At 31.7% G+C, this 26,237-nt stretch overlaps 6 protein-coding genes across 9 annotated transcripts in view; 2 read left to right on the top strand and 4 right to left on the bottom strand.

Moving 5' to 3' along the window:
* Nucleotides 1–837, bottom strand: part of LOC106106410 (protein no-on-transient A-like) — a 7,248-nt gene extending 6,411 nt beyond the window's left edge. Inside the window, exons 1-2 of the mRNA XM_013286988.1 lie at nt 465–837; nt 2–52 (exon numbers count right to left, since the gene is read on the bottom strand). Of these exons, the coding sequence (XP_013142442.1) occupies nt 2–52; nt 465–647 (234 nt within the window). The 5' untranslated portion in view covers nt 648–837. The remainder of the gene's footprint in view (nt 1; nt 53–464) is intronic.
* Nucleotides 838–1,446: 609 nt separating this feature from the next.
* On the top strand, nt 1,447–9,326 carry LOC106106564 (DNA repair endonuclease XPF). The gene is made up of 15 exons (XM_013287164.1): nt 1,447–2,005; nt 2,077–2,229; nt 2,797–2,977; nt 3,124–3,236; nt 3,720–3,885; nt 4,227–4,363; nt 4,916–5,070; nt 5,276–5,715; nt 6,319–6,630; nt 6,897–6,993; nt 7,216–7,334; nt 7,703–7,876; nt 8,330–8,470; nt 8,736–8,930; nt 9,145–9,326. Exons 1-15 carry the CDS (start codon nt 1,878–1,880, stop codon nt 9,304–9,306), a joined length of 2,673 nt encoding a protein of 890 aa, XP_013142618.1. The 5' UTR covers nt 1,447–1,877; the 3' UTR covers nt 9,307–9,326.
* A 45-nt stretch (nt 9,327–9,371) lies between these two features.
* LOC106106562 (protein-L-isoaspartate(D-aspartate) O-methyltransferase) lies at nt 9,372–12,382 on the bottom strand. 3 transcript variants are annotated; one of them, XR_001225810.1, is made up of 8 exons: nt 12,187–12,382; nt 11,861–11,997; nt 11,421–11,646; nt 11,234–11,319; nt 10,928–11,005; nt 10,598–10,685; nt 9,536–9,650; nt 9,372–9,413 (listed from the first exon to the last, which is right to left on the bottom strand). XR_001225810.1 is itself a non-coding variant. In XM_013287162.1 (7 exons), exons 1-7 carry the CDS (start codon nt 12,239–12,241, stop codon nt 9,400–9,402), a joined length of 684 nt encoding a protein of 227 aa, XP_013142616.1. In that variant the 5' UTR covers nt 12,242–12,382; the 3' UTR covers nt 9,372–9,399. The 3 variants fall into 3 exon arrangements, 2 of the variants coding, with proteins under 2 accessions (XP_013142616.1, XP_013142615.1); XM_013287162.1 differs by lacking the exon at nt 9,536–9,650; XM_013287161.1 differs by lacking the exon at nt 9,372–9,413 and having other exon boundaries at nt 9,433–9,650.
* Nucleotides 12,383–12,653: 271 nt separating this feature from the next.
* LOC106106563 (male-enhanced antigen 1) lies at nt 12,654–14,288 on the top strand. The gene is made up of 3 exons (XM_013287163.1): nt 12,654–13,093; nt 13,305–13,439; nt 13,670–14,288. Exons 1-3 carry the CDS (start codon nt 12,896–12,898, stop codon nt 13,796–13,798), a joined length of 462 nt encoding a protein of 153 aa, XP_013142617.1. The 5' UTR covers nt 12,654–12,895; the 3' UTR covers nt 13,799–14,288.
* Nucleotides 14,289–15,025: 737 nt separating this feature from the next.
* On the bottom strand, nt 15,026–21,035 carry LOC106106779 (plasminogen activator inhibitor 1). 2 transcript variants are annotated; one of them, XM_013287437.1, is made up of 10 exons: nt 20,896–21,035; nt 20,193–20,194; nt 20,003–20,090; nt 19,734–19,870; nt 19,363–19,440; nt 18,835–19,057; nt 17,936–18,076; nt 17,681–17,769; nt 16,788–17,222; nt 15,026–15,217 (listed from the first exon to the last, which is right to left on the bottom strand). In XM_013287437.1, exons 3-10 carry the CDS (start codon nt 20,077–20,079, stop codon nt 15,066–15,068), a joined length of 1,332 nt encoding a protein of 443 aa, XP_013142891.1. In that variant the 5' UTR covers nt 20,080–20,090; nt 20,193–20,194; nt 20,896–21,035; the 3' UTR covers nt 15,026–15,065. The 2 variants fall into 2 exon arrangements, with proteins under 2 accessions (XP_013142891.1, XP_013142889.1); XM_013287435.1 differs by lacking the exon at nt 20,193–20,194.
* A 4,195-nt stretch (nt 21,036–25,230) lies between these two features.
* The window catches only part of LOC106106408 (transcription factor AP-4), a 3,162-nt gene continuing 2,155 nt past the window's right edge, over nt 25,231–26,237 (bottom strand). Inside the window, exon 4 of the mRNA XM_013286987.1 lies at nt 25,231–25,369. Within this exon, the coding sequence (XP_013142441.1) occupies nt 25,231–25,369 (139 nt within the window). The remainder of the gene's footprint in view (nt 25,370–26,237) is intronic.

Here is a 26,237-nt window from a genome sequence, read left to right as displayed (position 1 = left end):
GCTGTTGGACTACCGGTTGAGGTTGCTTGTCAGGCACAGCCTGTTTCACTGGCTAAAATTGACATTTAAAAATACATCATAAATAACAATTTAAACAAAGATAACATTGTTATTCAACTGAGAATTTGGAGATACAACTTGTATATTTTTATACACATACCAGTGTGACACCACAATTTTTGGTGTTAATACAAAAATTATAGACGAAAATAAGTTTATCCCAATAACATAAATATCTAAGAAGTATATTTGCAGAAAGGTTTGCTTTTGCAACGACAGGCGGCATTATGCCTGCGTACACAAAATGGCGGTCGGCGTTCTAACGGGACATGTATTGTACTCAATTCTAGCAAATTAAATATCTCAACATCATTTTGATATTCAAAGCGCCAAAGTTTATTACAACACTGCCAAAAAGGTAAAATGTATGAATAACACACTGATAATGCGTCAAATTCACTTACTTCAATATTAGGCCGTTGACCTCCTTGTCCATGATTTTGGTTTCTTTGATTTTGATTGTTGTGTTCAAATCTAGAATTACGAAAACCTCCGCGATTATTTCCTCGGCGACCCCCTTGACGCTGTGGCTGCGGTGGTCCGCCGTACCCTCTATTTCCAAATTGATTCATCCCTTGCATCTGCATAGCTAAATGCTCTGAATTATTTCAGACACAAAAAGCAAACAATACAAATGTTCAATTACAGTAAACTGCACAATATTATACTACAACGTGTTTAATAAAAAAAAACTAAGAAAACTGTTAAAGTCACACTTTACGAATACGCGACGTTGCGTATGGCCAAGTAACCAACAAAGGTCAAGATGGCGGACAAACTAGCCGAAATGAACGGAAGGAAATGGAAAACAAAGCAGTGTTGCCCATAAAAAAATTTTACCCTGCCGTGTACATTGAGTTAAAAAAAAGCCGTAGACCAAATGCTTTAGCTCTGGTGGTGCTCCCTTGGATAACACTCTTCTATTTCATTTGAGGATATCCACAGAAAGGGGTTTTAATAGGTCAAATTGCAGGTGTCTATGATAGATTTCTCCCGATACATAAAAAAGACCGTGGATCGTAGATTTAGTAATTTGTAAACTTGAAAGTCACAGAACACGGCAATTGCCGTGGCACTAGCAACACCGAGAGGAAGTCAACCGTCAATTTTCTAGTCCGTTTCTAATGGTTCCATTACACGCAATATCTGTTGCGTAATGTAAACATTAAATCAAGCTACTAAATGGCAATAGCTGTGTAAGAAAAGCTTCTAATTCTAGAAGTGAATTTTAGTTTTCATTTAAATAATTGAAAGACACCATACTAAAAGAAAGAAATATTTATATTTCCACCTTAACCAGAACTTACAAAAATAACAAAATGATTTAGGTATATGTCTTATAAACTCTACGCCGGCTTCAGAAGTCAAAATTATGATAAAATAGGGAAGTTTGTAACTGTTTTACAAACGTGATCTTCTCTTTTTAGTCATAACGTTGACTGAAGAAATAAAATAGCACAAATAGGACTTTTATCTAATTATATTTATTCCAAAACGAAATTGTTGATGTCATTGCTGATAGATTGTCAATATCGAATTAAGAGGTTAAATTATTTTTAAAGGGCATTATTTTATTGTTAATATTGAATATTACATAAAAACTCCATTTGTTTATTTAGTATAGAAAAAGAAGTAGGCAAGGCCAGGTTTTAAAACATGAGGCTGATGTAATAAATTGAGCCCTGGAGTAAACATGAATAAGGGGTTATGGGTAGAAAGAAATACTAGATAACAATTAAAATTAAGATCAGTAAAATATTAAAAATAAAAACGTTGCGGATTTAAGAAGAAATCAGTCTCTAAAAGTAATAGTAAATATGGACACTCACAATGATGAAGATCAAGCTTTAGATATTAACATTGAAACTAAATATCCGTTGCTGCCTTTTGAGAAACAAATTTTCATTGACATTCAAGAAAAGGATGCTCTACTAATAATGGCAAAGTAATTTTAATATAGTATGCACAGCTTCATCATTGGCCTATTCATTTATACTAAATAATGGATTTTTTCAGAGGAATAAACTATGACAAAGTTTTAGCCAACATTATCTGGGTTTACAATGATCCTGGTAACTTAGTTTTGGTTCTAAATAGTAGTGATGATGAAGAGAAATTATTCACAACACAATTCAATCTACCTTCACTCCCAAATGTTGGTACTGAAAGGTAAAACATAATAATATTGAATCCTTAACTATTGCTGCCAATAGACCTGATATAGTAATAATAGATCGGTCTGAGAGTTGTGTAATGTTAGTCAATGTCACTATTCCACATGACAAGAATCTCGTGAAAGCCGAAAATGAAAAACTATTAAAATATTTGGATTTGGCTTACAAGATTACTGCCATGTGGCGTATGAAATCGACTATCATTATTCCGATAGTCGTTTTGGCACACGGGCTGATAGCGAAGAGCTACGACCAACACCTCAAGAAGCTCTCGCTAGATTGTTGGGTTAAGGGCCTGATTCAAAAGGCGGTTATTTTAGAAACCGCACGAATAGTGAGGAGGTTCCTGCCTCTGCAACCCTGACCACTGGTTGCTTGAGTCATCGGATTGCGCAGCCTGTGGACTTCTATTTTTTTATAAAATATGTTTTATTTTTTTTTAATAAAAATTAATGTGAAATATGTTATATATAAAAATAAGAAAAAAAAGATAAGAGATTTTTTGAATACTTATATTCAATTAGTGTAGTTAGTGTTATATCTGTTTTGTTTTTTTTTTTAGAGAAAAGACATATTTAGAAGGAGGTGTGTTTTTTGTTTCCACTCGAATATTGGTTGTTGATTTATTAAAGAATAGAGTACCTGTTAACCACATCACAGGTATTATTGTGTTAAGAGCACATACAGTTTTAGAATCATGTCAGGAGGCATTTGTGCTTAGATTGTATAGACAAAAAAATAAAGTGAGTATTTAAATGTTATTTACAATGTTCTAACTAACTTAACATACTTATTTATATATTGATTTTGTGTAAAAACAAATAACATATAAAATATATTTAATATGTTCATACCCAATATGAGTACCATTTATTTTTTTTAATTACAGACAGGATTTATTAAAGCATTTTCTAACTCGCCAATATCATTTACATTTGGATATAGTCAAGTTGAAAAAGTTATGCGAGCACTGTTTGTAACAGAACTATTCCTGTGGCCAAGGTAATAATTTTATGTTCTATACTAGCTTTTGCCTGCGACTTGTACGCATGGAATAAAATAAAACGAAAGTGAGTAGCCTGTGTTCTTCCAGACTATCCCCTACATAAATGCCAAATTTCATTAATATCCATTCAGCAGTTAAGGCTACAAACTGTAACAAACATTCATCCATCCATCTAAACTTTCACATTTATAATATTAATATGATATATTTCTCTTATATACAACCATATCTGTTAGTTTAAAAATATAATATAATTGTTACTTTGTCAATAAGCATATGAATGTCCATAAATATCATATTAAGAAATATTAGTTAAACTACTTATTTGACTTTCTTTAAGAAATGTCTCATGTTCAGTCATAAAAACATTGTATGTATGTTTGCTGCATATCTTTGTCTTAAAAAAAAGGTAAAACAAATTCTCTTTAATATCCACCTTGTTTAAAACATTTATGTTTAACTATTTTTTTAATTATCAGATTTCATGGTGTAATAATAAAAAGTCTTAAAAGCAGACAGGCTGAGGTTGAGGAGATACAAATACCTCTCTCTGCGAAAGCAGCACAAATTCAAGTGTGCCTCTTGGATATAATGAATAACACTGTTAAACAATTGAAAAGTATTAACAGGACACTTGATATGCAGGTAAATATCTAAATCAAGTTTTTTCTAGCTTATATAAATAATGCTAACATAAAAGAGTATATAAGTCAATAACACTGATTAAATAAGTAAATTTTTGACAACTTCATAAAGTAATGAAATTCGTTAATTGAATAATTTATATATCTTTTACACCACATATTATTTACTATCTGTTGCCTACGACTTTGTCTGCGTGAAATTAAAAAATCTATCCTATCTTACTCGCTGATAACATATATTTTTAATGGTGAAAGAATTTTTAAAATCACCCTAGAAGTTTCTGAGTTACTTCAGTACATATAAAAAATAAAATTTTTTAACTTAATATGCTTCATTTTAAGGAAATAACAATGGAAAATTGTATAACAAAGAAGTTTCACAAAATACTACAATCACAACTTGATTGTATTTGGCATCAGCTCAGCACCAGAACAAAGGAGTATATTCAAGATTTAAAAGTATTAAGAAGTATGATTATGTGGGTAAATAAATTCTATAGCTTTTTAGTTTTTAGTCAAACTATTGAATTACTAAAAATACATTGTAATAATAATTGTATTGTAACTATAGATTTCCAATCTAAAATTATTACGACAAAAACATTGTCATCTCAGTTCTATTTTTGCAAGACAAGACAATAGAAAGAGAGGAGAATATTGCTATTATTTAGCCGATTAACTTAAGATGATTATTACAGTAAAGCAAGTATTAGAAATCCTGCCTTAAAAGTGCTTTACATTGCTTTTTTTCACCCCTTTCTAAACTTACTAATATTATAAATATGTAAGTTTAGATGAATAAACGTTAGTTACAAGATATCCCTGGATTTTGATGTACAGAGATCGGAAAGCACAGATGTAGTACATATTTTGGAAAATTGCATAGACTGGTTGTTTTTGTTTTCTTCTAATGCCGCTCAAATGTGGTTGCATATAAAAGCTAGCATGTGTATAAAATTAGTACAACATTATTTAGCGATATGGCGAGGGATTTAATATTCCTGTTCAGGTTATTTTTCGTTGTTTTTTAGAAATTTGATTCATGATGATCCAGTGTCGTTCTATGCTTTAGTAAGTAAATATAGAACACCAGAGTATGCTAAGGTGAACTCTGGCTGGATATTGCTGGATTCCGCAGACCAATTGTTTGGAGCTGCAAGAGGAAGAGTCTACAATACACGAAATGGTAAATTCATCCTGTTTTATTAAAATACCTAATAACTGTAGTCCAAATGTTAGTGTCTAATGATTATTTCTTAATTTATAAACTTAATTTTTCTTGTTCGATGACATTTAGTTGCACATTTTTTTTTCAAAGTTAAGAACTATCCAGTATGTTTTGAGTTTTTTTTTCTAATATTACTTAATACAATCTTTTCCATTTATTATAGAATTTGATCCAGAACACTGTCCGAAATGGAAATGTCTCAGTGATCTACTAACCCAAGAAATACCTAGAGAAGTAAAGAAAAAAGGCAAAGGGAAATTAAATAGTACTAAAGTGTTAATCCTTTGCCAAGATAATAAGACATGCTGTCAATTAAATAATTACCTATTAATGGGCCCCAATAAATATTTATTATACACAGCATTCAGAAGGGATTTAACTATAAATACAATTTGTTCGAAATATAATAGTGCAAAGAAGTCTTTACCAGTGAAAACGGAGATTAAATCAAATAGTAGCACAGCGGATGGTGATGGAAATGATGGTGATGAAGAATGTAATAGTGATGAGATGATTAAATCAAGTTATGTGTTAACTTTGAGTCAGTTACCTGTTAAAATGGATACATCAGCCGATGAAAGTATTTTTGAACCATTATCACAGGTAAGTTATTAGACAGGTACTTTTTTTCAAATAAAGTAGAACCTTGATAAGTTAAAGTCCAAGGGAAACACAAAATATTTTAAGTTATTGAGGTTTTAATTTATCAAGGGTCTATGTTGTAGAGGTTTTGGGCTCTGATAGGAAGGGAACATATTATTTTTTGAAGTTATTAAGTTACCGAGGTTTGAGTTATCGAGGTCCTACTGTATTTAAATTAAAAACTTGTTTATTCACTAACAGTAATAACCACCAATAACATCATTCTTACAAATGGACCGGCTCACACTGTGCAATACCACTACACAAAAGATAGACATGAAATATATGGGCTGGTAATTTCGCTATTTTGGCGAATTAAGGCCACTTCGCTCTTTGCCATCTTTTAATAAAAATGTTAAAAACCCATACTTTGTATAAGAAATATAACTTGCATAAAAAAAAAACAATAGAAAACAATGCACACCTTTATTTCTCATTATTTAATCATTTATTATTATGTTTTTACAAACATTTTACAAAACCACACCATGCAGATACATAGAAGTTCTCGTGTTTATGTTTTTTTAATTAATTTTACTACTTAAATCTTTATCTCATTTACAGTTAGATGATTTGAACCTAACAGAAATAGAGACCGAAAAGCCTTTGATTTGTATTCAAACGTTTAAACAAAATGGCAACGTGTTTTCTCTGGGAATGACGTTGGAAACATTACGGCCTGAATATGTTATTTTGTACCACAGCGATATGTCCGCTGTACGGCAAATTGAATTATTTGAATGTAGGAAGAAACCTGAAGAACCAAAGACGAAAGTTTATTTTATTATTCATGATAAAACTGTCGAAGAGCAAGCATATTTAACTTCATTGAAACGGGAAAAACAGGCATTCGAATTATTAATTGAAACTAAAGGTGTAAGTAAATTGCTATCTCTCCTCACAAATAATTTACCTCCCTCTCTCTCTCCAATGGTGAAAAAATTTTGAAATCGGGCCAATAGTTTTTACGTGAATCTAATACATACAAAAATCCAAAAACACAATTTTATGCTAAAGTTTGGATGGACGGAAAACCGCTCAAAAAAATACGTAAGATACGAAGTATTTTTTTTAAATTTGCAATAACGTTTTCGCGGGACAAAAGCTAGTATGTTTAATAATTTCTGTAATTTTTTGTTCAGGTGATGGTGATACCTTCATATCAAGATGGAAAAACTGATGAATATTTCAACCTTAATGTTGAACCAGAAGAAAATGTTTTAGACACACGAAAAGCAGGTAAATTTCATGAAGGATAATTTTTAGTATAGTTCTAATTAACGAGTAAATGTCGAATAACCGGTACTACGTCACTCATAGTCTTTTAGTGGATAATTATACAATCCCTTAGTAATCATTTTACATTTCTGACCGCTAGTTAAGATACTACAGATATGCCATAATGTTAAATATATAAACAATTTTTTGCTATATTTCTGAACACGTATCTTTAATTTGAAGGTGGACAGAGTCTGAACAAAGAGAAACCGTTGGTGATAGTGGATATGAGAGAGTTTCGCTCCGATCTTCCCTCATTGTTACATAAGAAAGGAATTAACATAGAACCTGTCACGATTACTGTAAGTTCTCTGTAATCTTAGCTGTTTGATTTCTATTGGTTCAAATACAGCTTTGAAATGTGCTAGATTTTAATGAGTAAGTCCTAAAGGGAGGGTCGCATTAAGATGATCAAAGTCTTAGTAGGATTTTATATTTATATTTACATGTGCTTTACGTTGTATGAAAGCGACTGTGGATGCTAGTGACTTGACTATATTCCAAATTGGGATTATTATTTTTACTATACTTAACCCCTTATTATTTTTTTAATTATCGCTTATAATCTTTTTAAAAAACCAAAGGCATTGGGTAAAAATAACCTAAAGTATTCTTCGTTTAAAATGTGTATTATTAATAAAACGTTACATTTGTGATATAATGTTAATAGATAGGTGATTACATCCTGACTCCTGATATCTGCGTGGAAAGAAAATCGATATCGGACCTGATCGGGTCATTGAACTCTGGTCGGCTGTACGCGCAGTGCACGCACATGTGCCGCAACTACACACGCCCCATACTGCTCATTGAGTTCGATCACAAGAAACCTTTCCATTTACAAGTAAGTTAATTTCATATTACTGATCATGCAAAGTGTAACTCCGGTTAAAATAACTCTCTATAACTAACTCTGTATATAAAATGTTTCGTAAATCTTAACTTCGTCTGATATTACGTAGCAATATCGAAGATCAAACATGTTTTATCAAGCTATTTTTCAAATATGGATAAAAGCGTAAATTCGTGGACCTTAAATTTGTGCAAATCAAGTTAACGACCATTATGGTAATCCGGCTCGAAGGACCAATTGTTTGGTTTAAATGATATATTTGACGTGTGCGAGTATAGCCAGCATTTCCCGCGGGAACAGCACTGTTAATAAGTATTCTCAGGTGCTAACTTTCTATATCAATACAGTACAGTATGGACTGACTACATATTAACTCTGCATACCGGAATTTTTCTGGTTATTGAACAATAACATGTACAAGATAATTAACGTGAGTACGTTCAGGGTAGTTTCGTGGTGTCAACGGACCTGTCCGGGGCGGAGATCCAGCAGAAGTTGCAGCTGCTCACCATACACTTCCCGCGGCTCAAGCTGGTCTGGTCGCCCAGCCCGTACGCAACCGCCGAATTGTTCTATGAACTCAAGGTTACCTTGTATACATAATTATTCGAAACAAATACATATTCCGATCGACATTATGATTTATTTAATTAAATATTAAAGTCGGTTCCCACTGCTCAATTTTACAATATTTTGTATTTGTTTTTTCTCAAATCATAATACGAAAGTTTATTTTTGTAACAATGTTTAAGCTTTAAAAACGCTATTTAAACTTGCTTAAATTCCATATATGAATAGTCAATTTAAAGATCATCATTAATTTTTTTCGTATTTTTTTATTTAATAATAGCAAGGCAGAAAAAATCCCAACGTGGAGGAGGCGATGGCTCTGAGCAATGAGAACACAGCCGACGACATGTGGTACGAACGATACAACATACTGGTACACGACTTTGTGCAGAAACTGCCCGGAGTCACTTCTAAGAATATTACCAGAATCATGAACAGAGGCCAATCTTTGGACCATCTAATTACACTTACAAAGGTGAGATTTTTTCATTTTACAATTTAATCATCATTAGCTTATTGATTACGGGTACGAATTTCCGATCATTTGGTTGAGTTCGAATGAACCATTGTCGTATTTTAATTGTCAATTTCATAAAAAAAAATCATATAAAACAAACACGATAAATGAAAAAAGGAAGCGTGGATTTCAATCAGAAATAGTACTAGATTTTTTTTTATTTTACTTCCAGGAGCAAATAACAGAAATTGTTGAAAATAAAACAGAAGCAGAATTATTGTATTCAATATTGCATGTGAAACCAAAGTCCGATAAAAGTAAGGAAGAGAAACCATACGGCAAGAAAAAGTTTGCAGGAAAATTATTCAAGAGTAAAAAATTAGAAGCGAAATAAAACACATTTGCATTGTTGTAGTTCTTTTTTTATTTCATAAATTACAAGGCGAATATTTCTCAGTTATTTCAAATAATTAAGGTTAAAGAAAAATTACCGCCAAGGACCTAAAACAATGAATTGACTGTGAATTTTAAAAAAATAACAAACCAAAAATCAAACAACGGAATATACTAAAAGTCATTACACATTTCCTCATTGATTTTGTCGATTTTAAACATTAACTTACCATTTTTAGAGGCTGCCAGTGTAATAGTGGAAAAAATTTACAATGAATCAGTCTGAGCCAATTTAAATATTTGGGAATTAAAAGATTGTAAAATAAACAATTTAGCGCCAAGAACCTAAAACAATGGATTGCTATAAAAACAATAAATAAATCTACAAACTGCTACTAACATTTTACCTTACCAGATTTTTAACAAAAGGGTTGTTTTTAACAAATGTAAAGAACTAATTTTGCAATTTTGCAAGACTTTCATGAAATGTATGCAAAAGAGACAATAAATGTATTATTATTATTAATTTTAAAATTACATACACTAAAAAAATGAATTTACACCCATTAGAAATGAAAACATTCCAATAATTAGTATGTGAGATCAAACAGACTAAAAATATAAGGGAAAATAATATCCATAACAATACAATACATATATTTATTTTATTCTAACTAATTACAAAAGGACTTTTCCAAAGCACAAGTTTTGTATAACAATTTACAAATCTGTAATTAAAACTTCAAAAGTTTACAATAAAAGTGTGTGCTTATAAAATTTATATTAGTAATAAATAATACAATATATAGCAGTGGCCAGCAAATTATTTACAATTGTTTGATTATTTGCAATGAATTTAAAAAAACTTTTTATACTAGCACAGATAATATAATACTACACTATTAAGAAAATATAGATGATATTTTAATTGTACTCGAAACCTACAAATAGAATTAATATTATATTAATATTGTGCCACAATGATTGCGAGCTATTTTGAGTAACCTAACATCTAATAGGAGCATTTAATTAATAGTACATATAAAGGCATTTATAAAATTTTCGTGTTACTTTCTTTTCCTTACAGAATACACTCTTCATAAACTTGCATCATATTTATTTTGACTTTATTCATTTATACACAAGCCATGATTTGCCCACCACTGTTTGCATACTTTATATATTGAAATTGAATGAACGTCGTAAGCGTTTGTAGAGACAGTAAATGAGGACTGTAGCTAGGATAATAATGAGCAGTACATAAAATACTGTGTACAGTGATAGTCACTCACGGTATTGATGGTTTTTGTCTGTCAGCGGGACATAGATCACACTCATTAGTTTCTTTACCGTTGTTGTACCATCTGCTGCTTTATCCACCTGTAAATTCACATAATACACTATCCAACAACAGGCTCTGGAGTTCTCTTTGTCGCAATTCTCTATGTCATCTAACACAGACACATAGCCCTTGTTTCATGTTTTTTTAATTTACTTGAGTGATTCATTTACTCATTATTTACTAATCTGTGTGGATTTTAAAATAATAGTAGAAAGATATATAGATTTTAGATTTTATGTGACAACACAAGTTGAATATCTCACTCGAATTTGTTCCATACCTGTGTAAGATGTTGTTCCCCTCCTTCAGGACCAACTGGCACAATGAGACGTCCTCCGGGTTTCAGCTGATCTATTAACTAGAATAAATAAAAATAATGAAATTATTATTTACACACATCTTCTTCTCTAAATGATACAATCTTACTTAATACTATAAATGTGCAAGTTTAGATAGATGGATGGATGTTTGTTAGAAGGTATCTCCTGACAGCACAATAGATCTTGAGGAAATTTGGCAGAGATGTAGAACAAAGTCTGGAAGAACACATAGGCAAATAAGTTTTTATTAAATATTATATACTTACAGCTTGTGGCACACTCGGTGCAGCTGCCCCAACATGAATAGCATTATATGGTGCCTCGTCTGGATATCCTTTTCGCCCATCACCCGCTGTAAGATTTTTTTAAGAAAACTTTGGTACTGAATGTGATAATAAAATTGAATAACATACTAATAGATACAATGCAGAAATTGCAAAAATTGACACTTACCAATAAGTTTAATTCTTCCAGATGTTAGTAAATCAGGGTTGCCATTTTGTATGTTTTTGGTAGCAAGAGATACAAGTTCTGGGATATGCTCAATTCCTACGACGCTTCCAGTATCTCCGAGCATGATTGCCATGCATGCTGTTAGATAACCAGAACCAGATCCCACATCCAGGGCTTTCTCACCAGGAACCAACTGGTTATGTAGTCTTTCCAAGGCATGAGCATGCTACATTTAACATAAGAATATAATAATAAACAGAAACATATAACATTATTTGAGGCTTAAAAATATTCTATTAAATACATAGCTTGTAGAAAGTGCGAGAATTTTATCTTTTTCTTGTAATTGTTAGCAAGAGTTGTTTAAACATTTCAATCTTATAACAACAAAACAAAACAAACAAAAATATAAACAGTATAACAATATAAACAGTGTTTACCATATGTGGAGCACTAATAGTTGCAGCATATCCTATTGATTGTGGAGAGTCTTGATAAGGGGCATATGGGCAATAAAATTTACGATCAACCGCGTTCATTGCATTCGCTACAGTGATGGTTTTTATAATACCGTTAGCTGAAAAAAAATATTTTGAATTAACAATTTACCAGGCATAGTAATTTATATAATTTTAAACGTTTTAAAGTAAATAAAATATATAAAGTTTATTGATTTACAGAACTCTTAGCAATAAAAATAGTAATTATACGACCTAAGCAGGTGCATGCGCAATAACATAATACGATTTTATAAAATTAAAAATACCTCGAAGATTCCTTATCATATCTGCATTATTTACACCATGACTACGCCACGCCATTACTACAATTATAGTTGCGACTAAAAGTAAAGTAGATTTATTCCATAGGGGCTCAATTTTTGCGATTTTTATTTACTTTTTCAGGAATAAAAATTTGACAGCGAAATTGTTGATTTCTGTCAAACAGACGCAGATTATCGCTATAAATGTCAAACGTCAAGTTTAAGTTACCCTTTCTTAATCTTTGGTGGAACTAGAAATCGCTAGGCTTGGCAGATGCAGATACGAGAACCCAAAAGTAGGCAGACAGGAGAAATAAAAAACGTATAAAACGTTTTCTTTTCAGAACGTGGAAATTTATCTATGACCTATCCATTTATTTTCATACAGATTAGTTTTTTTTGCCTTAGATACTCTTTGATTAACTTATTATTTGACGTATGTGACTTTGACTTTTAAGTTTAAGTTATACAAATGCAATATTTTATGTAAAAACATTATTATAATTCACTTTAAAACACTTTGTTAATAATTTATTTTGAGTAACAACTTTAGCAAACTTTAAAGTAGTACCTTTAGGAGTTAGATAGAAAGTAAATTTATAACACAAAGTGTTATTTTCTTTGTGCTTTCTACCACATAAAGTGATATTTCCTGCGTAAACCATTTGGTTTTATAGGAGAAACTTTGTTAATTTAATCGGTTATTAAAAACATGGTGTGCGACGGACCTGATCCACCCGAAAACTCTCAAAACAATTTGACCCCACCTCCTAGACATGAGTTTATAAATGGTAACAATGAAGAGAGTGATGACGAACAGTCTGAATACTTCGGTTACGAGCCACTTCCACAAGGTCCCGATGGTACATTCATGGATTTCCGAGACAGAGATGATGATACAGTGGGAATGGTTAGTTTATCATTTGTACTCTGAACTCTGTACTGAAAATTAACTTTAAAGAATATGAATGAAAAACAATGCAATAAGAATAAATGCATCAGACATGTGTAAACTTTTTCTGTCACTCTTAACTGACGAGACTTTAATAATTTCTTTGCTATTAAAATGTATCAAGAAATCTGATTATTGTACTACATAAGAATGTGTTTCTTTATTTCAGTATGCCGAAGATCAGGAAGTACCGTCACAAGATGTGCCTGCCATAGAGCCCATAGAGAATGCACTAGTTAGAGAAGTTTGGAGTACTCCTAGACCAACAGATTCCATACAAATGGATAATGAAAGAGCACAAGAGGTTGATATTTTTGTATTTGTAACATCATTTGTATTCTAGGTGTACTTTATACACCATAGGAGTGCAAATGTGCAAGTTTTATTGATTTTGTCACAAATACTTTGCAAAAAATTCCTTGCTAAACCCTAAATCATATATCCATTTATTTTTACAAGGAATATTACTATTTAGCCATTTGTATTAGTTTAGTTCACACAAAACTTTAATTTATAGTTTTTATAATTTTACAGGTAATGTCAGCGATGGCTAACTTTGCATTACCGGAAGCATCAATACCTGAGTGGGCACAGAGTATATCAGAAGAGCAATGGAAACAAACTCTTAATGACAGATTAGAGAGATTAAGGAATAATAGCTAAATAGAAATTTTTATTTTTATCCTGTGGATTTTTGCTGTTATAATGTTTGTATAGCCAAATTCAAAAAGATTTTTTTTTTCAAACCTAACTAAAAAAACTTTTTCCCTTATAATGGTTTAATCACAACTTGTCAATAATATTTATTTACCTTTTAATTACCAATATAAACACAGACATTCCAAAATAAATCCATAGACTTTAAATGACATTGTCAGCCAATGGAAAGTGTAAGTATAATTTCTGATTCCAATTGAATTTCACTATATAATAATGTAAAAGCCAGCCCTTTCATTCTCCCTTCCCCAAAGTTTAAAAAGTTTTGTATAAAAGTGTTAATTAAAAGTCCCCTGTTACTGACACTTTTTATTGGCTGAGTTCTTAATGGCATTTAAAAAATAAGCTCTGAATAACAATTTTTCAAACTTACCAATGGTTATTTTATATTAGTGCTTAAAGTGTTAACAATACCTACCTTAGTAAAAGCAAAAACCTCATGATCTTGTTGAAATATGTAAAATTATATTATAACAATCCTCTTCTAAGTTTAACATAAGTTTTAAATAAGAATGTTGAAAAGTAAATAAATTTAAGATATTATTGAAGTTTATTTTTAACCACAATATACTTATTCAAATGCATTCTGATTTATTTTTCAAAGATAATTTGAGTAATGAAGAAGCTTGTTTTAGTGCATTGAATACAATTAGCTATATAAGTAACTCGCTTTTGCCTGTGACTTCGTCTGCACAGAATTTAAAAACAGTAGCCTGTGAGTTCTTCAGAGATTGTTTTCAGTTTTTGTTAAGCCGCTTCGGAGATACGTAATGACTAACGTCCATCTATACTTTCCTTGTTATAATATTAGTAAAATTTTTTATAAGCGACGTTATATTGTATCCTAGATCATTACCTAACTACGCGTAAATTTCATGTGTATCAGTATGTTTGCATGTTTCAATTATGTTTGTTGAATTATCCTATTAACGTATATATTTGAATTTTTAATATGAAAATATCCTGTTCAATGACCTTTACATAACCATAATTCATCGATTCGCTTGTGTAGAAACGGAACTACCGTATTTGTTTGGTCATAAACGCGAGATTTCACTAACTAAATATTTATAAAAAGAAACGTATTGTCTCTGTTTCTTTTTGAAAGAATGAGAGAGAGGTAACATAGATGATAAGGGTTGCAATAAGCTATTGATATTTTATTAAACTAAATAACATGAAAAACAATTTTATTAATATTTAACAAAATAAATTAGACGGTGGGATCGAATACAAGTGCACTGAAGGTGATTAGTTTTGTCTTTTCGTTTCTAATGAACATAAAGAATGGTGAATCCGCGTAGAACTGTTCCGCCGTCCGCGCCAGAATACTGCTTGTTGCTGCAACCGCCTCCGTGCCGTATTCTGCAATTATGCAACAAAATGTAAATGTACAGTATTTTTGAAACTGTAAGGCGTGGATAGATCAACGCATGTCTTTGATTCAGCTTTCAAATGATACCTTAATTGTGTTTTGCGAAGCGTCTCTTTCGAAATTTCGGGTTTATCTTTACAAAATGCTATGGGGGTTTTAAAACCTTGATGTTGTTACTCATCGCATAAATTAGATAATTTTGGTTACATTAAAACCATAGTAAAAAGGAATTATGCGGGTAACAAATTTTTCAATTAATTCAAAAACTACTGGGCCGATTTTAAAAATTCTATCACCGTTAGAAAGGTAATTTATCTGTGAGTAACATAGGCTATAACTTCACGCGGGCGAAGTCGCGAGCAACAGCTAGTTTATTTATTATTGAGCTTCTGGTCACCGTTAAATATATTCTTTTGTGTAAATTAAAGGTTTGAAACTGCTCAGATATAAGGATAGTAAGACTCGCAATGTGCCATTGTGAACTACCGTAACGCATACAAATGTCTAATTCGCAGTGCGCGTTATATAAAGCGATCTATTAAGTATGTAATGTACATTAGTACTTGAAATGTATATGTTAATGTCCAGTAATGAATTTATTACTATTGTTATTTGTGTGGTTTACTAAATCTAACTTATTTTAGGTTTTTGCTATTAGTTACTATTGTTACTAAATATTCAAAACCGATACATTTTCAATGTGTAAAATATTGAATTTAAACTGAGCATTTCTGTAAGTGCTCAGTCCGTACTTACAAATAAACGCGGTATAAAGTTAAACTTAGGAATAAACTGAGTATAAGCAAATATAGAATAGTTTTGTGGGCAGTATTTTCTATTCAAGACTGCGGGAGTTTTTATGATTTTTTTTGTAAGAGAAAGACAGAGGTGATCAATGACGCCCATGGACATCCTATTAATTTTAGACATTTCAGGTATATTGACCATTAATAAAACTATTGGGGAATGTAAGAAAAGTCGTTTACATTGTGTAAATAGCCGTTGGCAACAGAAAATTCATATGACAATTATAATAAAAGATTTGCTCTCTAGTCTTTTTATAGACACTGACGTAATGTTGCAATTATTGTATTAATTAACCGCTCTATTAACATTGTTATTACGTTTAATGATTTAATATTAACACATTCTTGATAAGTAAAAGGATATCGTTATACCACAGGGTATTAGATTAGAAAGAGATGGATGGATCGCGTGAAAGATGACATGATGAAAAAGGGAGTGATGACTGAGATGTCGTATGATAGTTATGTGGAGGACAAAAACCTGTTGCGACGACCCTACGGATGTAGGATAAGGAGCAAGATGATCTCTTTGGTGTTTTATACGTGACTTTAGCGAAGCTTATCGTCACTTTTGGACTACCCATGGGCATCGCCATCATGGCAGTAATCGAAAAAAAACTTTGACTATTCTATCGCACAGCTGTTGTGCGATTGTCGTTTGTTTAGTTGCACAACTAAAAATCGACTAAATAGTTGTGCGGAAGTTTAGTTAAAGATGTGCGCGGTCAACGCAAATAATTTTATTTATACATACCGTCGATTTTAATTTTCACTTCGTGCATGACTGAATCAACATAAACTCCAGGATTCATAAGATTATTGACTATATTCTTGACTCTTCGTTCTTTCACATTGCCTTCGTTGATCCTTGTTAAAATTTCATCAACAGTTCTGTTTGCTACCGTATTTGTGTCTATCATCAACGCAAAATTAGCTTCGCGTGGATCAAACATGGATCTAATTCCTAGTTCTTTTAAGTTTGATTCTAAATTAACATCGCTTTTGATTTCCATTTTAGGGAATCGTACAACTGTGTCTAACTCTGTCATCTGGTTTATTAAGCTATCGATCTTGGAATAATCCAAACGCTCCATTAACTCTGTCAGTGACAATTCGTTAGGCATACGAGGTTTTAACGCGTACATTGTGGTGCTACTATCGTTGTATTGAAACGCGATCATATGGAGACCTGAACAAAAATCAACACTTCAACCATAATTACGTATTATTATTTTTTTTGTTTTTAGTACCAATACCTCATATTATAATCCTTTTGTTAGAATGAGACGTCTTTATAACAGTGTTTCAAATGATCTAGACATCTTCAATCCTAAATACGTAGTCTTCAAAAATAGTATCACAAAAATACTGCAATAACTATGTTTGTCCTTACCCCTCCCTACATTTTTCCTCTACTTTTCTATTGTTTGATAAAACCTCATAAATTTAAGTTTTAAAACAAGAATTAAATATTAAGTACATTATACTTGCACTTTGTTGGTTTTTTCATAGTTGTTTTGTATAGTCATGTTGTGTACACCTACTTCGGTTTAAAACTTAGTTTCTCTAGTTCATTATTGTCATTTGTAATAATGTATTTAGTTTTAAGCTGTTTGGTGAACCTAATAAAATAAATAAATTACCAACCATCTTTTACAGAATGAATATAATTGAATTGACCCAAATTTAACATGAGATCCTCATTGATTTTGTCCTTTCCTCGCGTAAATGTCATTCTGCAACATAAAGAAAGGTTAAGTTAGAGGCGACGAAGGGAAACACACATGGACACCCAATAGTTTATATGGTAAACAGACGATACAATGTCAGAATAAATGTAGTTTATAGGTTTACAGATCTAATTTACGATGCGGGTAAACTGGTCGTAATAAAAATACGTACTTCCGTGTGTGTTCAGGTAAGAAAGGTCTCGCCCACTGCCCGCTGAAGTAAAGAGCACTTAACAGCACCACTTTAGTACTGACAGGCAAAGATTCCTTCAAGAAATTATCAATTTGGCCCTTAGTTTGCGTGCTCACCCAACTAAAAAGTAACATAACACATTTATTTCTTAACAACCTTAAAGGTGGATAATTAATATTTGCGGTTACGGTTAACCGAGAATACACGATTTATTCATACATAAATAATTGAAAAAAGTACTTGTTACTAATTTTTTTCTTCTTTTTACATTTACGATGTTTTTTAATTAGAGAGAGGTACTCGTTGATATTTAATTATATTATAAAGTATGTATGCATGACAAAATAACTAGGGCAAGGGTGATCTAAATCTGCATCAAATCAAAACTAGGTCTATACACGTTTTTATTCGCGTACAATATAATAATTGTACAAAACAAAAACCACTTGCAAAATTGAGTATTTTTAAAATTAAATTTTATATCGTTAGCCGTTTCTTATTCTTTTATCAAATTGTTTTTTTTTATTTGATCTGTAATTGCATAGCGAATTTCAAATCAAGTGCTTATTATATTTCTACAACTTTTTAATATATTCTGTAGCATTAAAAGTAATAAAAGTGTCATATTTAGAGCGGGTGCAAACATTTGACTGAACTATCGCACACTGTTGTGCGATTGTCGATTGTTTCGCAGCTAATTCAACTGTTTAGTTGCACAACTAAAAGTAGTGTGCACACCTCCATGTAAGCTTATAGGAATCAAAACGAGACTAAACAATTCTGTGATGGTTTAGTCAAAAATGTACGCGATCTTGAATGACACTACATTAATAAAAACACAGTTATTAAACATAAACAATAAATGTTGTACAACTAACTCATTAATAATTTCCTTGACGTTCATGGTGTCAGTGAAATTGACAGTTAGGACTTCGCCCCCGTATACCCTGGCAAGGTACGCCCGGTAGGCGTCACGTAGCTGTGACCGGCTGTCCACAAACACTGCGTCAGCGAATATGGTCTTACTCCACGTACCATCCGAGTTCACATGTCGCAAAAATTCACCGAACAATTCGTGGTTTTGTCGATTCAATAAGATATCTACAAAAAATATTTAAAAAAAAATTATATTGTCAAAAAATCTGTATAAAAGGCAGTCGATTTCTAAAATTATAACTTGAATTACTTCATTTTAGGGCGCAAATAAAGTTAGTACTTAGTGACTGTTTATATGCTCGCCGCGGCGGGATTTTCGTATGCAATAATTCTTGTAATAACAAAAAATGGGATAAAAAAATCGATCAAAGAAAGTCATTTAAACATCACTATTCAATTGTCTTTACAATTAAGATTTATTATAGGAAAATGGCACGGAAGTGTTGTAGGTGCATCCTTTGTTGTCTTACCTTCGGAAAATCCAAGTGCCCCGGCAAGTTCGTCATACGACCTCCCCACGCTGCCCAGCAGAGTCATTGCCAGCAGACCTGTTCCACATTAAAAATTTATAGGAAAAAACAACTCCATAGGCAGTGCAATTAAATTAAATGGAACATTAAGCCCTTTACGACACATAAAAGTCACAAGAAAATACATCTTTCGGTTTATGTTTTTATAGGATAAAGTGTCGTGAGAAACAAGCTGGCTTTTTCTTTTATTAAGTACAACAAAGTTAATCACATAAGTTCCCATATTTCACCGTTAATACAACGGTGTCAACTCATGGTCGACCAAATTAATTGATAGTCACTGAGTCGTATGTCCATAAAACTAAACTTACAAGATATACTCGCCGGTGAGATGACAATGTTCTTATCGGGATATTTTTTCATCATTTTCGATAACAATTTGAACCCGAATTCATTTATCGAGTTGACTAGTCTATTACTTTCTTCATTATAACTAAAAGAACTGAAACTAAAAAGAAGTTATAAAATGAATTTCTTTGAACAAATTTAAATATTTTTAATAAGCGTATGTAATTTATTTACACTCTAATTTAATAATAAAACTAGCTTTAAATATGAAATTCTTGATATCGTTATTTACCTGGGTAACTGAATATCCATTTGAGCATAACTCAGTTGTGTAAAAGCAACGAAACTCAAATAGAAGAATATTTGCATGTTGATGATTTCTGTAAAGAAATTAAGTTAGAAGAAGAAATATGTTTATCTAGTCAGATATTTAATTTATGTAACAGTGCCTACTTAATTACATTTTGAAAATTAAATCTAACAACTATCCACATTTAAGTTTTTACGCGAAAGTTTAGTTACTCCCTACTTCAGTAGAGACCACGGTCATGACACGAGTAAAGTATTCGTTTCGAGAATTGTTGTTGTGCATATCTATAGATAAATTAGCAACTTTGAACTCTGCTACACCGAAAACTTCTTTGTATCCTGTTTACAATTTTTATCTTTCATTTTTCAAGTATATGTTAATACCTACTGTGATCTTAGAAATTATGTAGGAAGTAAAATAATTAACGGGAAGGAATTCCATATATTAAATTCAAATGAATTTTTGGCGCAAAGGAATGAAATTTTTCCGCCAGCGTGCAATTTCAATTCGATTCCTATTAAACTGGGACTGTTTATGCGGTCTTTTTGCTAAAACATAAAAATTGCTATAGTTCCAATGTTTTAATGGTATAAAATCCGATCATGAAATTTAGAAACTTTCTCCTTCAACGAGCGTGCGAATTCATATACATAATTAGGTAATTAATAATTAAAACACAAAATGCAATGAATTTATACCACCAAAATGTATTAAATGGGTACAGTATAACTAGTCTATTTTGTTATTATTATTCTTAAATTAACATGTACTATATTTTGACGCCGTAATTGATTCTGCACATCGCTTGATCAAAACTATTATTTAAATAGTGAAGTGAAAATAACATTTTAAAAAGGTTAACTAAAAGTACTTACAGTCTCCAATTAAACGACTTAAATACTTCAATTTGAACAAATTTAACTAGAACTTAATTGAAAATATAATATAACAACACGTACAAATCGTGCAAAATGACTGGTGATTTAAACACGACTGCCCACACGATGGTCTGTTGTGCAACTGAATAATCCTTGAGATGAGTTGTGATGAGGACAAATTGTGACGATATAGCAGTCGCATGCGATTCTCTCACGTCACAGTATCTAGTGCAAATACAAGCCGGAGCTTTGAGAAATTTTAATGATTCAAACAATTTATCGACAAACATAAAAGGGAATGCCCGCTGACCAAAATCATGTCGTTTTTGTGACGAGAAATGGGTATTGAATTAGAACATAAATTCCCGCTTATTATCTTTATCTACTTACGAATCGTTTATGTAAACAGTTCAAACGTCCCAAGTAACGTAGGTATATTGTAGAGTTCGGAGCAGCTTCTCTCTCGATAGAACGACGATAAAGAATACAGATACAAAATGTATAAATACCCTCGTTTCGTCCGATAAGTGCGTTGTGAAGACAAAGTTCTATTTCTTTTCTGCCTCCAGCCTTTTCTTGCAAAGATAAAGGAGGGGTTTTATAGGAAAGAGAAATGTAAAATATCCTCTGTTCATTAATATGTTACTTCAGTGAGATCCGGTAGCCTTTTGCGATCGATGTTTAAACTCGTCGTTAATGATATGGACCAGTACCCTTACAATGGATATGTTTTTCCTTAATAAATAAAAACCTACGTGTCCAGGACAATAGCTATTAAAGAACGGCGTAGCATTTGCCGTTATGTCTTGAAAACAATAGATACTTTCATCTCATGGCATACATTACGGCATTTTGTTGTTAAGTTATAAAAATTGCTGATGGCCGTACTAAATCTCTTCTTCTATTGGACTTTTTTGACCTTTGTACACATTATTTTAACTTTATAAATAAACAACTTTAAAATATACAAAATGCGTATAATGACTTACATCGCTATACGATATGTACGTCCATTGTACAGGAATCAATTTAAGCGGGGAGGTTAGGGGTGGGGGCAGATGGTTAGGACGCATGCCCTCAACAGTATTGATTGTACGTCGCACGCAACGTGCTTGGCGAAGCGCCAGAAACTTAAAGCCAGGACAGGCTACAAATGACGACAATTACACTGATGGATATGTTAGTTTTACAATATGTTATACGATAGATCTTTCATATTTAACTGGTTAATTAATATTTCTCAGGAAAAGTCTCACCGTAGCATTTTATAAACTTGTTACGGTTTTTACATCAACGAAAACCAACGTAACCAAATTATATTTGGGTATGTAAAAAAAATCTTGTACGTAGTTAACCTAACATTTTTTAAATTCATATTTGAATGAACTGGCTAACAGTGCGTAAATGAAATGTCTATAAAAAGCTAAAAAGCTCGCCCATTCATAAATACGTTCACTCTCGTATACAACTTTGTGTACATAGTATGTTAGCTACAATCAACAAAAAGTCTTGTTAGCGGATATACATTTTATGAGATAAACGATTTATTCTATGAAGGTTAATTTATTATTGACATTTTTTATCACCAGCGACCTCATTTCAGAAATACATTGAAGTTATTGCGAGAATAATATAACTAGGAACATATGGAGCCAAGTGTTTATAATGTAATTAAAGTTTTGTTTGGGGGTAAGGAGAGTTGAATGAAACACAAAAATATCAATCATTTTATAAATATTCGCAAATGTAGGTCAAATGTGGTACAATTAAAATGAGAGGAAATATAATTCATCAACTTCATATCAAAAAGGAAACATCCTTGCATTGTTTTCTACACTTTATCATTATCTTAATTACGAACTGTAAAAAATTACATCATAACTAACTATCGTGTATAGGAACTTGAGTCTGTTAGCGATCGGGTGAATGCTTTACAAAATAAAAAAAACCTTGCGTATATAATTACAATAAAACATTTCGGTGCATACAAGTCATGTTCACCCTACCTCTAATTTTAGACTCGCTAAACTGAATCTAAAAGCTTCTTAAAATAACCACTTATTTGAACAGAACTTAATTAAAAAATGCAAAACAATTTTATTGTAGAAAGATCTAATAAATCAAAGGGAACCTTTGATGTTTGTTGTGATCAGAACACGCGATAGAGTGTAGAAAATGGAATCGTGTACGTATTCACATCAATTGCCACTGAAAACCAATAAAACACAACACGCGAGGTCACCCCTCGCCATCGAAACTACGCAAGTCAATTAAAATGGCATTTGAGAAATTATAATTAAATAATAAAAGATGTGACTATTTACAAAATACAGACCAGTTGTCGAATTATAAAATATGTAGTACGAAGACATCGGGTATACGTAGCATTGTATGCCTTTGACAACATGATATAAATATATTGGTACACAAATATTGGATTAAATGCTCTGCTTTCGACATAATTTTAATTACAATGGAATTCTGTTGCTACTTGTTTACGTGCTTTGTAAATAATTTTAAAATTGCCAACAAATCAACAGGTGTAGTTGTGGGTATTAAGAAGATCTCAAATGATTTTCAAAATACCCACACAAACTTTTAAGCAACGATTTAAAAGTGCATACAATTCTGCATATACTCTGATTATAACTATTTAATACTAATATTTACTTTCATCAGGGACCAAACATAGTCTTATCCCATTTACAAGCTATCAAAAATGTTTATTTTGAGGAATATTATGCATTCCCGATTCGAAAACACGTTTTATTGGTTTTAGTCATATGTCAAAGTAAAAAAAGCTCTAATGAACATACTCATAATCGTGGTTTACAAACTAATTAATAAGAAATAACCATTTTAATACTTTAAGACATAAATAATAACACATTTTAAACAATTTAACTTGCTTTCTTTGACTTAAAATCTCTTATGTCCTAGATACTTTGACTACACTAATAGTATAACCAAGTCCATTATATTACATTGTTAATAATTATCCTATACTGACATAATGTAAAAGGCGGTAGGCAGACAACTCCTTAAAACTATGGACTCAGAAACAGAGTGTCACAATGAGCTAGAAGGAAGGGCTTAATAATAGTATGACAAATTCACTGGATTTTATAACTATAGAAATTAATATCTTACAAATTACCCCAATAAAGTTATAATTAAAAAAAACTAAATACCCGCTGTTTTGTGGATTAAGCGAACATTAGCGCAAAGTCCACAAGACATATCAAGTAAGTTTTTTTTCTTAACATTGAAGAGACAACTCTAGCCTACATTATACGAATGTTCCGCACTGGCATTAAAACTGTCTATTGGGACCGGAGTATATGAGAAATAAATAACTCGAATCACATCAAAGAACTACAAAGTAAACATAACAGCATCCAACAGAGTTAGAGAGATTCCATATAATTACTCATTATCCATACAAATACCTGAAACGTACAATAACGAAATTGATGATCTTAATTATTGCTAAATGTCAAAATGGAGGAATCTCTGTGAAACTATCGGATAAGTAACATCTCATACGTCTGTCACTATATCATACATCCACATAAATAGCTAAACAAAACACACATACACACACATTCTAAAACTACCAATATGGTGGCTCGAACTAGCGTAACTTAATAATGAATTAATGATCAGTCTTAACAAATTCATATGATCCCCGATACAGGAGCACGGCACTGGTTTCTTCAATACGTCATTCGTCACTCTGTTGCCGAGTCGGAACTAAATAAGGTCTCAAAACTTACACAAGAAAAAAATATTAACAAAAGCACTGCTGGTTAAGTTTTAACAAAATAAAAACGACAGCAAGTTGAAGCGAACAATAATTAAAAGACAAGACCGTTTTAGCTAAACATGGATCCACGCGGTCCACGGCGGGGCCTTACAATCTAAAGTATTTTTAAAATTTTACGAATTTTTCAATCGTTCAAATCGATGATCAAATCACCATAAAAACTGTAGATTTGACTATAAATCGATAGTATCAAAGCTAAGTAAAAGAGACATCGGGTGTCAATCGTAGCCCGCTCGATTGGCCCAATACCATTCCACCGAGCAGCACATTCTAACCTGCTCAGTAGGCAATGCGATTATTTCCTATTTTCACAGTTTTACATTTACATATGGGTAGAATAATGAACATACTTGTTCCTTTATAGATATTTAATTCAAGATCGTGTTTATATTTAACCAAGTCCTAAACCATTACTATGCTTATTATAAGCAATATATCTACTTGAATTAAATATAACATATAAATCATGCTTCAATTAAACTACACTTCACAAGTATTACACTAAACTATGCTCGAAGAGATTCGAACATATGGAATGCTCTAGAACTTCTGACCCAAATATTGAGGGCGATGTGAAAACCACTTGTTAAATCACTATCATTATAGAATAAAGAAAGCACTGGGACTTGTAACACAAACACTACACTGGACATAATATTTTACAATTTAACTTTAAATTTTATTCACCCTCTTATACAAAATAACTGAAGTCAATAACATACGTAACTTTTACGTACAAACCTTACACACAATAGAACCTATAGAGCATTCAAAATACATACAAAAATTGTATAGAATGAAAAGGAGATACCTAAAACTTTATAATTCCCACAAAAACTGACTCAAAAACTGTCATAATTAATAACTTATTGAGAATATGACAAGCTTGTAGTTCCAGTTTTTGGGAGGACTATAAACACCTGCTATCAAACATAATTTTACACACTATATACCTTCAAATGAGTAATTGCAAGTTGAAAACAACTTATAACGCCGCATGCCTAACAATTCTTGTATTACAATAAACCAGAATTCCAATTTACTTACAAGTATCAATCTTGACTTTGCTTATTGCTTCTTGATCAATGTTTTGCTGGTATTTACCTTCAATAGCTAATAATTGATCTAAACCGTCCGATTACACAACTCTAGTCTTAACAATTCTTTATCTACCCCTACACATTTAACAATATCATGAAATAATATTGGCACGCGGCATTCGAATTACTTATTCTGTCATCCTAATCCTATGTAAGTCAGTCATTACAAGTCATAGAAACTGCAGCAAGCCGCATAAACCAAACAGGTCAAAAATTACAATCAAGTTTTATTACATTTGAGACTAAACTAAGCACAGTGCCGACTGTCAACCACGATGCATCCTTTTAATCACATATCCGTACTATCAATGTGTAAAAAAAAATAAAAAACGCAGACTTATCGATTCGTCACTTTGGAAAAGACAATTTAACAACTAAAATTTTTTTAAAACTATATTCGAGGAGGGTCAGGG

This window comes from Papilio polytes, unplaced genomic scaffold (assembly GCF_000836215.1).
Source record: "Papilio polytes unplaced genomic scaffold, Ppol_1.0 DF822178.1, whole genome shotgun sequence".
Lineage (NCBI taxonomy): Eukaryota > Metazoa > Arthropoda > Insecta > Lepidoptera > Papilionidae > Papilio > Papilio polytes.
The sequence above is the reverse complement of the archived record's forward strand: the minus strand, read 5'-3'. Positions and strand labels throughout refer to the sequence as shown.